General features: G+C 29.4%; 1 protein-coding gene across 1 annotated transcript; it reads right to left on the bottom strand.

Moving 5' to 3' along the window:
- Window positions 1-7711: 7711 nt before the first annotated feature.
- LOC114409154 lies at window positions 7712-10049 on the bottom strand. Its single transcript, XM_028372493.1, has 2 exons — window positions 9169-10049; window positions 7712-8832 (listed from the first exon to the last, which is right to left on the bottom strand). The coding sequence occupies exons 1-2, from the start codon at window positions 9789-9791 to the stop codon at window positions 8082-8084; spliced, it is 1374 nt and encodes a 457-aa protein (XP_028228294.1). The 5' UTR covers window positions 9792-10049; the 3' UTR covers window positions 7712-8081.
- Window positions 10050-13529: the final 3480 nt, after the last annotated feature.

Consider the following 13529-nt stretch of genomic DNA (forward strand, 5'->3'; position numbering starts at 1 on the left):
AATTAGGATTATAATTTTCTTTCTGCAAATAAAAAACTATAATTTTCATTTATATATCTACATTTGTCTTTAAATTTTACCTAAACCTAATGTGATGAATATTTATATCAAGATAAGGGTGAAAACTTACATTTGTTTTTTATTCCACCATCAAATACATTTCAATTTAAAAGTCACTGAGATTATTATGACTTGTGATTTTGTAATTTAATTAACACTTTAAACCACTTATATATATATATATATATATATATATATATATATATATATATATATATATATATATATATATATATATATATATAACTTTATTTTATAAGTCTCATCTTTTAAATGAAAACTTAATTATTAGAGGAATTCATAAATCGATATGCGGGACATTTATTTTACGAACTAAATTATACTCTTGAAAATAATATTTCTGAAAATATTATCATTGAAATATTATTTTCATCGATATATTTGATAACTACTTAACATTCTTTGAATGTCTTAAAATTTATTTCAGTTAAAAAAATATCAAAAATAAAATAAAGTGAATGTGAGAAATTATATTAAAGAATAACTCCCATTTGCATGTCAACATAGAATTCTCACCATTTTACGGAGAATAGAAATATTACATATTATGTATAATATATGTTCTTGAGAATAGATTATGCCTAGGTATAATTTTTTTATATCTCATACCAAAACATGAGAATGATGCATTTCCAACTCACATTTCTGATAATAAATGTATATGACTTGAAACAAACACAATCAAAAGTGTTATTTTGTGAATGGAAACAGGAAAGAAAAAAAAAACTGTTCCAATCCAAAACCGTAACTATTATTGTGATTGGGTCGATTTTATTCTCAAAATTCACCACAACCGAACTATGAAGTATATCTAAACAAAAATTATGAAGTATGAAGTGTTTAGATTTTTGGCTTCCACAAAGGGCAGCTAGTTTTTATATGTTTGTTGTTGGACAAATAAGGTTTTATAATAGTTTCTGACCTTTTTCGAAATGTTAGTTTATGTAGTATTTTTGAGACATTAGTTTCTAATTTTTAATTTTTTTTATATTTTTTTCATTTTTTATCCTTAATATATTTATTAAATTTTTTATTATCTTTTTTAAATAAATTATGATTTTTTTTGTTATTTTATACTTTTCAAACTACTCCAACAACTAATTTTATATAACACTTATAATTTAATAAGTTAATTTTTTAATTTCCGGTTATCAACTTCTAACCATTAACTCTCTAGTTAATTTTACAACTTTAGACTAACTTTTCAATTATTTTTGTTCAATATAACCTTTCAAAAGTACTAACTATAGTCTGGAAGAAGATTCATGTCGTCGGTCCATTTGAAATATTGAACTTGAAAATTAATCTTGAAACTATAGTTTTGGGAAAAATTAAAATGTAAATATATAGTCTTTTAAAAAAATATATTCAACAAACTAAGTCACTTTTAATAAAATTAAACAATAATTAAAAAATAATATATTAATTAACTTTAAAAAGATTAAAATATATTTATATATTATTATAAAGAAAACGACTAACAAATCATACAGATATGGTCAACAACCATAAAAATTCATCATTTCATGATAACAATGGTAATTATTCAAAATATTTTGAACCAAACTAAATTATTTAATAATGGAAAAACACCTCAATCAAGTCATGCCAAAATGAGACAAATTTAGAGGTTGTATAGGTATGAGATTATATCAACAAAATACATTTACTTTTTGATACTCCATCATTTAAGAATTTTATAATTAAGTGTGTGATTAACTTAGAGTAGTTATGGGATGAGTTCTAGAAAGTTTACTAGAAGATGTGTGAGTGAGGACAAAACACATTGAAAAGTCTTGTGTTGATTTATAGGAATAGTCGTTGATCCTGAAAGCAGCTGAAGTAAATTGTCAAAGTTTGGAAAAAGATTACCTATAGAGGATTTTGAACAATAAAGAAGTTGAGTGAAGTATCACTGTGTGAAGTATTATAATGTATAAGCCATCAAGAAATTGACAATCAATGATGTTACAGAATCAAACCGAACTTTATATATAAAAAAGTAAAGCTATATATATATATATCAAATAACAATGATATAACTTTGATAACTATTATATTATTCTATAACTTTCAATTGAATAATATTTTCTTATAACTCATTGTTAAATTGAAAATTTCTTTCACGTCGATTATATATACAAAATTTTATATTAATAAAAAATCATACATTATTTCATTTATATAGATTAAAATCAACACATTATAAACATTTTAAAATATATTAAAACATAGATCATTTGATTATCTTATCATTATTGTTCAATTTTAACAAAATTTAATATAAACAATTCTGATAATATATAAATATAATTCAAATTATATTGTATATTAAATTATAAAAATAACATAATAATTGTCGATGTTACACGTGTAATTTTGATCTCATTATTATTATTATTATTATTATTATTATTATTATTATTATTATATCCAATTTATTATTCAAGTAAAAGTAATATAAACTATATTCATCGCTAGCCGTTTCAATCAGTCACGAATCATATATCATTACTTTTTTTGTTTTTAGGTTTAGTATAGCAATTTTTAGAAGGACTTATCCGTAAGAGCATATTTTCTTCTTTTATTTGGAATTGAAATAATTAGATAGATTTCGCAAACCTTGAACTTAGTGGAAAAATTCTGATATCTGAGTTTGTGAGCTGGATACAATTACAATCATGACAACCAAAAAAGGTCATCCTTATCCACGGTGATATTTTTAAAAATACGTTCTAATGGCACAGTCAACTCGAGAGAAAATACTACTACTACTAATAATAATCCTATCCAATTTATTATTCTTATTATTTAGAGGAAAAAATACAGCTATCAAAGCGAATAACGAAAATGAATGGGAAATTCAACAAGAAAAGGCCAAAGCAAAAACGTTGGATTCTCGTCCCTCCAAGAGTCGTAAGTTATGATCTGGCTCTGCCTTCAACGAACACATTGTTGTTGTTGGATTCGTTGAATCACAATACCCTTCCGTTTGTACAATTCTGGCTTGTTCGTGGAATGAGTATATTTATAATGGCAATATGGCTTTTTGTAAAATATCAATTTCCTTTTTTTTAGATAACAAATTATCAAATTCCTTCAGCCAGTATTGTATCCATCCTTATATACGTACTATACACTTAAAATGGCGCTATCTCTTTTAATGAATCCTTAGTTATGACTTATATTTGTAAAATACATTGGTTAGCAACTTTTTTTAATACATGAAAATCTTGAAGTTTGTTGATTATTTTGTTATTGAATCTTCTCAATTTTAAAGGTATAGTCCATGTTATGAGAGTCTCCACGAATTTATTTAAGAGTAATTAACTTTTTAGATAAACTTATACCTCACTTTACTACATGTTAATTCAATCATATTTACAACATGATCGAACACCTATGTACAAAATTCTTTTTTCACTCGTGAAATGTTTTTGTACTACATCTTTTTTCTTTTGCTTCCATTGGGGGGTGTAGGTAATGGTGTAGTGACAATGCAAGTGAGTTCATGTAGAATATCGGGGTTCCTTACTTCCTTTTGACTTTGTGTTGTGTCCTTGTGAATTGTGATATGATACACTTTCTTTCCTTGTTATTATTTGTTTCCTTCTGGGAACCGATAGTGAGACTCCACCACGATTGATCTTGGCTCAGTTGGGTGCACATTTTCGAGCATGTTGTTGTGTTAATTTTGGGAAGCAAGACCAAGTATCGGATTATACTAGAAATATGTCAAAAATTTACTTCCAAAAACAGTGGTTCTGGCCACGATGCACCTTTTGGTTTCATTCATTTCCAACAACTATATTATCTCACAAATAGTTTTAGAAAAATTCTAGAAAAAATAAAACTAGCTTTTTTAAGTCAAAGATAAATTAAAAAAGAATGCATGGTCAAATATTATTTTATTTTTCTTACAAAAATTTCTTATTAATAATTTATTTACTAAATGAAGAAAGTGTTAAGTGTTTTTTATATTTTTAAGATTTGAAGGTAATTCATTTTTATTTAATTATCTAAATATAAAGTAATCAAAAGAATTAATAACAAGGTATTATGAAAATCTAACATTAATTTAAAATAAATATAGTAGTAATTTTTATTTGCCCATTTTAACGGTACGTTAAGTTCACTTTTAAGATTTTTTTTAACCCTAAATTTCAACGACAATGAATAATAAGCAGTTAATGACACAATATCAAACGCGAGACGTCGTATGTAAAGCATAATTAATTAATTTGATCGTTTCTTCCGTTCAATGTATAAGTTTGTATGAAGTTAAAGTAACCTTGCAAAAGGCTGATTGTGTGGAATTTATATTATTATATAATTATATAATATATGAAATAAAGTGATACCAACAAAACAATGCGGCATTTGGGCAATTTATAGAGGCAGGCAATGCATGCAGCCAATGAACATGGTAGTGTGGAATGAAAACATATAAAGAAAAGTAAAAAGTAATTTATAATTTTAAATAGACCACTGAAAATACAAATAACAAAAAAAACAAAATTTTTGAGAAATACTTTTTTCGGAATGAAATATAAGAAAAAAGTTAATCAGGTTAATTAAAAATACATCATTAATGTTGATAAACTCATTCAAAAAAAGTAATTCATTTAGTAAAGTACACATTATATTCAATTGCATAAGATAATAAAAGAAAATATTGTTGAAAACAAAATTCTAATTAAATAAAGAATACTTTAAAGATGATATCATTAAATAAATAAATAAATAAATAAATATGATAAAATTTACTTATATTTTAATCCTCACATAGAGATTTTTTTTCCTTATATTTTAGTCGTAGATATAGTACAATAGTAAATATGGAATACATAAAAAATTTTATAGAGGTGTCTAATGTCTATACAATCCAATACAAATCTAATACTACGTACTTTAAATCTTTAATTCATAGGATTTGAGTAAATTAAATAAATGTTTAAAACAATTTACTTGATGAGTTTCCAGAAATTTTTATCGACGATGAAAAATTGAGTGTTTTATATACAAACCATCAAAAGTGTACCATTGAACGACTGTATTAATTAATATGAGTTGTTTTATCTTAACATATAATTTCGAGTTTAATGTACAAGTACCTGAAATACTTTGAAAGTAGTAAAGTGTTGTCATTCATAATTATCTCTAGGACATATACATGTGGGTTAAACTAAAAGAAAAAAAAAAACTCTGAAAGTATGAATCAATTGATGTTCCATCTTAATTAACAATGTCAAACTGAAATACTGTGTATTAGAAGAAAAGTTTTGTCACTTGTTATAGTTTTATGCTTTCTAATAGGACTTTTTCATCGTGTTTCTAAAAAAATATATACAAGAAAAATGAGAGAAAAAAAATGAGGATAATACGTCAAAAGTTTAAAATATTTTTTTATAGAAAAATGTATTAAAGAATTAAAATCATAGAATAATGAGATTCAAAATTACAATAGTGAAAAATACGAAAATTGGTAACATGGCAGAGACCAGGTAAAGCACATGACCTAGTCAAGAGTGGAGCGTGGGTGCTAATGTGTGGAGCGTGAGTCGTCGTGTGATCACGTTCTTTTCTTCTGCTTTGCTCGGTCAGTGAAGTTCTTTAACCATTACTCCGAATCCCTCTTCACTTTCCAATAAAAGTCTGTTAAATCTGGTGACCTAACCTATTACCCAAAGCACTGCCAAAATAACAATGTCTGTGTAAGTTCTCATTATTCAGACACTGTCAGTGGTACCCTCTCTCTACCCCATTAATAAATACTAACAATGGTTTATTTTTCTATTTTTCCACACCATCAATCCTTTTTAGCTTTTGGTGTTATTATGACAAATGTTAATATTGTAGTATTTTTCATGTTTTCTTATAATATAAAAATATTTTATTACCGAACTCAATAGAATATAATCATCTATGACTCTGATACTAATTTTATTTTAAATCTTGACGATTTGTTAATTGTCTATGATAGAATAATACTCTATTGTTTAAATTCATTCGCTGGCGCTCGTGCAACAAGAGAATCCCATTTTTGAAATCCATGAATATAATTTGCGTAATTATTAATCCCATGACTCATATGATTATGTGCCTAATTTCTCACTTTGTATATAATTACCTCCCTTAAAGCACGCCGGAACTGAATTTCAGCCTGCACGCAGCAGCAGCAACATCACTGCGTTACAGCTATCATCCACATTACTCAATCTAACACCTTTTATTATTAACCCGGAATTAAAATTGATCGGCACTTTAGCTTGGTCTAATTCTTCCACAGCACCTCTTGGGTAACGATGTTCTATTCTAGCTAATTTTTTTTGTATTATACAAAATTTTAAAATGAATTTGATTTTAAATTATCATTTATGGGTAACAATGTTCTATTATCAAAATCTTTACCGTCACAATTGTAATACATGAAAATTAAATTCTTTAAATTTAGATAAAAAATATTTTTACATTATAAACTAGAATAAAAAAGATAGAGAGACTTTCACTCTTCTTACTTAGACATTTTAAATATTTATTCTTTAAAGTATGCATTTCATGTATTATTCCTACATTGTTTGGAAAAATATTTTATTCCTAAGGTTATCTTTGATTAGAGATTTCAATTAACTTTTGATTATTTTTACTAGTTGAAAAATTTGTTTTCAATTAACAAGATTATTTTAGTAACTTATAATTTTTTTTTATCCTCAATACATTTATTTTATTTATTTATTATTATTTTTAAATAAATCATGATTTTATTAATTTTATGTCATTTTATATTTTTTAATTACTTTATAAGCTAATTTTATCAAAAACTTATAATTTAATAAGCTAACTTTCTAACTAATTTTATCCATCATAACCTTACTATGAAATTCGTCTCAACTATCTCCAATTATTTTTATTTATCTATTTAATATTCTTAACTGTCTTCAGTATTTTCTTCAATTGACCTTTATCTATATCTAAATTGAATTTAAATAATTTTTAAGTGAAATTGTTAATAATAAAACTCATAATTTAAATTACTTATTATGAATTTAAAATATAATTTATATATTTAAAACAGCTTAAATAAAATATCCACTTCCCCATCTCATTACTTATCTTATAAATGATGCAAACTTCTTAAATTTTTTATTAATTATACAAATTGTTGAAATGAACTTTTTAACAAAAATTAGATTTATTAAAAAATTGAAACATTTAATATTTTTCTTTACATACAATAATAATAAACAAAGACAATGCTGCAAATAAACATCTTAATTTTTAAAAATATTACCAAAAATACATAAAAACCATAGAAGGCAGAGTACAATTTAAAAGGAAGAAATATACTCCATTTAAAAGGTGTAATTATGAACTTATTTTATAGATTGATTAAACAATCAGTTTAATTTTATTAAATATCCATTTACTTTATAGAGTTAGGCGTTCTCTTTTCAACTATAATTGATTACAGAACATTTATGACTTTCATTAAAACACTTGAATTCTAAACAACTTGGCAAAGAATAAAATATCGACTTAACTTGGTACTACTACAGAAATACTAATGGGTTGTCAGTTTTTAATACACAAAGCAATATGTTCACTGAATTTAAAAATAAAAAAAGCAATATGTTCAGAGACTACCATTTACAAGTTTAAATAACCCAAAACAATGAAAGATACAGAAAAAAAAAAAAAAAAAAAAAAACATGAACACGAATGTGCAGCAGTGGAGTTCTGCTATCAAAAATATTTAAAGCAAAAAAAGCTTTTTCTTGATTTCCCATAACTGATGAAAAAAAAGAGAGAGAAAAATCAATGAAAAAGCCACACGTGAATACACAACGCCCACTCTAATACTCTCCTTCCTCTGTACAGCCTGTAAATTGTTTGTTAGTTAGTAAAATGCCTCTCACTCAAAATGAACAACCCCACTAAAAAAAAAATTTAAAACAAACGACAGGGGGCAAAACACGAAACGACAAAGAAAACCAGCGGAATCAGCCAAGCAAATCCAGCTGCTGGCACAGCTCCTTCCTCAGCCGTTGAGAGAAAAGCCTGCACGCATCCACGCTCAGATCAACGGCAGCCGCTAAAGCCACAAACGCCGCCGCATCCTCCGTGCAATTCACGTGCGGCACGCTCACCTCCACAGTAGGCTTGCTGCACCTCCCCTCACCCTCCACGCTCGCCGACATCACAAAACCTCTATACATACAATAAGGCCAGAGACCGTATCCATAATCTCCACTACTCCTCGGGCTGCACGCCGGTGAAGTCGCGCTCCCCGGCGTCGCACGGCCATTAGATCCACCATTTCCGCTACCGTTAACGGCGTTGCGGCAACTCAAATCGATGACGAACTTCCCTCCTTTGTTGGAGCTCAGCGTGGATTCCGCAAGCACTATACCGGCGGCGCTCATGCCGCCGTTGGTGTCCGGTATGAGCTCGAAGCGGTAGCCGAGGCCGTCGGAGCCGCCGCGCTCGCGCCACGCCTCGAGCCTCCCCCATGGCTTCCACGTGCCGTCGCTCGGGCGAAGAATTAGCCACGAACCAGGGTTGGAGCAACTCACCCGGTCCGAACCGGGCGAAGCGACGAAAGGCGTGACCATAGAAGCTGCGGCCACCGGTGAACCGGAAAGATCGTGAACCGTTATGGACCATCCCTTGCGTTCCTTCCCCGGTCGCTCGCGCTCGCTTCCGAACGAACTCAACCAACTTCTAGAACCTCCCGGTTCCGACTGTAACGACCTGAACGAAACAGAATAACCACATCGTTAACACGCGAAACACACCACGCTAACATAGCAGAAACGGTTATACCCTTGGAAATCCAAATCCCTCAAATTGACTCCTAATTTCCTAAACTGAACCACTCCTAAAACCAATTAACCAACCAAATTCTGTTTAATTCAGAAGCAATCACATTCAAACTTCTATTAAAGTGATAATATATTCAATTCAACTTTGGATTTTCAATTTTCCTTGTCTATAAAGAGTAAAGCACCTAATAGTAGCAACTAGTGTAATTCAAATAGAATCTAATTCTAGGTTAAAATAATGGTGTGAGAGGTGAAGAGAGCTAACCTGGAACGGTGATTTCGGTCGCCGTTGTTTCTGAAACTGAACTTGCAGGTGAAGACAGGTTGTGAAATGTTGCCTTGGATCTGGAAAACCTGAGGACTGCATTCAGGTTCGCCGTCGAACTGGAAGACGAATCTAGGATCGGGTTCGGCTTTAACATTCAAATGGAACTGAGCGGAAGAGCCTTTGGCGTCTTTTCCTATCCTAATCCATCCATTGTGGAACACTGTGGTTTTGGCTACCGTTCCGGTGAGATCCAAGGGAACGGAAACTCTGCCGAGGAGTCTCCCGGAGCTGACGCCGCAGGTGGAGCCGCGACGGCCGGTGTAGATAGAGATTTTGAGGCAGAGCTTGGCGGAGAAGATGGATTTGCCGGCGAGCTTGTCGAGATCGGACTTGCTGAGGTGGAAAGTAGCAGCGATAGGATGGACCAGGGAGTCAGGGAAGAGGGAATCCGGAGGAATGAAGGGAACGACGGCGGATTGAAGAGGAAAATTCTTGAGCTGGATTTTGCAGAAACAGGGAGAAGAAGAAGGATGAACAACGGAGCGCGCGGGTTTGGAAGCGACGGGAATTTTGAGGGCGAGGTTGCGAACGGTGAGTCTGGAGAAAGGGCAAGGATCCATGGCGGGAGGGAAAGAAGGTAATGCTAATGGAAGTTGGAAGGAACAAGTGTAAGTGTGTTAGTTGGTTGAAGAACATAAAGGGTGGGATACAGCTGGGTACAGTTGGCTCTCTTCTTGGCTGGGCTCCACTCATACAATACCTTCTCTTACCGGTTACACTGCCCGTTGGATTTTTCGATTTTCCTCTTTTTCTTTTTATCCATTTTTTAATCATTCTAAATTCCCCAATTGCCCTTCGTTGCTCTTGTTGCCTACTGCCACAACACACGTGGAGTTTATGGCTGCAACAGTGCACGTTATTAAAGAATCCAATATCCCCAAACCTCCTTCTTTCCATTTTTCTCTTCAGTCATCAAAGTATTAGCTTTTATAATTTTCCATTCAAAAAATTACACGGTTCAGTGTAACTTTTTAATAATATTAATATAATATATTTCTAATATACTTAATAATACGCTTTTTGAATTTTTGTTCCTTTAAGTTTGTTTTTGAATTTTTAAGTTTTTATCTTTTTTTTTCTTTCCTATAATTTCATAAATATGTCAATGCTATGTGTCAATTCATGTCACATCATTAATACAACATTAATAATAATGTTATGTTATTAGTGTCATGTCAAGGAACTAAAAATAAGAAAAATTAATCTTAAATATGATACATAAATTTAACTAAAATAATATAAATTATTTTTTTAATGTAATATAAAATTAATAATCACATATTTTTTTATACCTTTTTTTTCATTACTTAACATTATAAAGTCCCTTACACATTAAATAAAAATCCTAGATTCTCTCATTCACCATATACATTAGTATTTTTCTCTCAAACATTGTATATCTTAGAAGACAAGAAATAAAAACACATTTTAAGTACTCTCATGCATGAGTCTGCATACATAAATTGTCAATTCATCACTTTTTTAATTCCTCATTCAATGCTCATCCACATTCACTTTTTTTACACTCTTTTTTGTTTTCTTTTGTCATCATTTACAATAAATAAAGATAAAAATAAGTTGCTGAGCCACCTATGAATCAAAATTAATTCAAACCAATACAATCACTTTGGATTGGATTTTTGAATGTTTAAACTCAACTTAATCTATTCAAACTTACTTATGTGTGGGTTTAGTCATGGATTTCAATTTTTATACTCATCCCGACCCATTAACCCATTGATTATTATTGTTGTTACATATATATTCTTTAAATAAAACTTATCTAGAGTTATTGCTCAGTGAAGCAGGGACAATTGTGTCCACTATTGAAAGAGTAGGGACCTTAATAATATATTTTGGTAGAATATGAAGAATTATGGAAGAGGCAAATGTGATAGCCAGGGGCAACCATAAAGAGCCAGAGTCATAAAGAAAGTGTTGTGATTTTGTAGTTCCTTCTTGGCCTTAAGAGAGCGTGAAAAGTGGACTTATCAACACTGCACAGTTAAACATCTATATTTTCTTATTGTGCATGATCAACAAGTACAGAATCTCTTGTCATGGTGATATGAGATTTGCAACCCGACACACTAATTCATAAAGTGATGTCGCAGGTAGGATAGTTTGAACCATTTAATTTCTCAACAGGAGAAATAATGTTGAAATTACACTCTTTAATACATTATTTTTTATTGGTTAAAATTGAATGAATCTCACATATTATTTAATGATATTTTTTCTTAATTTTATAATTTTTAACATATTTTAATCATTTGTATAAAGAAATGTGTTAAAAAATATGTTATCATCACTTTTTTTTCCCAATGAATTTAAAACATTGAAACGTTATTTTTGTCATATAAAATATATTAACTAATATATGTGGTCTAATGTTTACTAATTACTTACTTTCCAAGAGGCAAAGTAGCATGGCAATTGACAAGAGTAAAAGAAAGGTCTACATGCATGTTAATTTTTGCTCAAAGAAATAACTCATAGATCTGATTTTGAATATGAGATTTAGTGTATACGTGGATGTTGATAAAATTGATTTTAATTAAAAAATGTTTTGATAAAAATGTTTTATGAAGTAAAATTCATTACAAATTTTTTAGATTTATCGTAGAATCTATTCAAAAAAATTTAACTCATAATTAATTTTGGATTTAGAATTAATTATGAATTTTTTTTAATATGAATTTAAATATGTAAAAATATATGAAAAATCAATTCTGAACCCTAAACCCGATATCAAACAGACACTAATCAGTAACAAAGGACGTCTTCGTGTTTCTGTGGCCATGTTCCGTAATTAAGTGGGTTTTGTTTGTTTGCGCCCCTTTTAAACATTAATGATAACAGCTAATGAATTAACGGACAAGGTAAATTAATGTTTGTTTAACTATCTAGACACGAATTAAAGAACGGAAAGCGTATGAATGATGACACGATACCAACTACTAAGTTTGTTTTCTAGTAAGTGTTAGGGATTACAAGTTTAAAAAATCACTACAATCCTCTCCTTCGAGGATACAAAGCGGCCATTCGGCAAACTACCTTCAAAATCATCTCCTAAATGACCAGAAAGGCAGACTTATATTTTTATTTATTGCAATGGTATTAGTCAACACTCAACACATATAAAGTTATCGAATAGACACCATACTTGAGATATTTTAATGGTTTGCTAGGATTCTTTTTCCTTACTTTGTTTCTCTGTTAACTAACTTGAAATTCAGAAAAAGGAAATGATGTCATTACTTCTAAAACACCTTTTTTTCTTGTGCATGTAAGTTTTCATCATAAACAATTTTATTTGGCAAAATGTTTTTCTTTTTCCCCAGCAGATGGAGGAAATGATTTAGATCAATTTGGTCTCGGCTAACGAAAGTGAAGGTTTGAAGCAAGGAGAGAATTAGCACCTCACCAAAAAAGAGACTTGTATAAGAGTAATTATATATCAGCATCTCAATATCACAAATATTTTAATATTGGTGGTGATTTTTTATTGATTGATTGTGCAATTTTTTTTTACGCTAATAATGTATATCAATTGGAATGGTTGTTGGCATCATAATTAATTCTCCATCATATACTTATGAAAAAAGAAATCTCTAGCACACGCGTGTTTTATTGTTCCAAAAGAAATAAAAGTAATGCTTCTTTCTTTTTTTGTTTTAATTTTAATCTATCATCGCCAACACAAAGTATTATTTTAGGTTAGTATCGAATCAAACTGTGTTCGCAGCCTCGTGTAATTTATTAAAAGGAAAAGCCCAAAAAGAGTAACAGTAGCCCAGAAAGAGAAAGCAAAATGATTTGGGCCTGGTAGTGAAGGGTTAGGAACTGCTAGGGCCACCTAGTATTTTTGCTGGTGCATACAGCATAATGTGTGAAATATCGGTTTTACCCTTTTGTAAGCACAATACGTATGAGACTTATTGACAATCTATAGGCTCAATATGAATTACTAATCCGTAAGAATTTTTTTTCCCAAAAATATAATTTTGGAATTAATTTAAAATTAATGGTCCAAGCAGAAATCAAACTTATACCTTTCATTATTAGCATAACACTCTAACCAATTGAGTTAATAGACCAATTATATTATAAATAATTAATATTGCTATATATATAATATTAAATTTTTTAATATATATTTAATACACATGTAAATTTACATAATTAATTTTTATCTAATAATTAATTTATTTACATGTATAAATTGTAAATAAAAATCATAGATTTAATAAAAATTTACATATATAAAAAAATATCAAATTTATTTAATTATCAAT

The sequence above is a fragment of the Glycine soja genome, chromosome 4, assembly GCF_004193775.1.
Source record: "Glycine soja cultivar W05 chromosome 4, ASM419377v2, whole genome shotgun sequence".
In the NCBI taxonomy this organism is placed as follows: Eukaryota; Viridiplantae; Streptophyta; class Magnoliopsida; order Fabales; family Fabaceae; genus Glycine; species Glycine soja.

Excerpts from the sequence above, each read along its gene's own strand:
- LOC114409154 (XM_028372493.1), bottom strand. The coding sequence starts at position 9,791 with ATGGATCCTTGCCCTTTCTCCAGACTCACCGTTCGCAACCTCGCCCTC. Across the intron at positions 8,833-9,168 it reads GACCGAAATCACCGTTCCAG|GTCGTTACAGTCGGAACCGG; the intron begins GTTAGCTCTCTT and ends TGTTTCGTTCAG.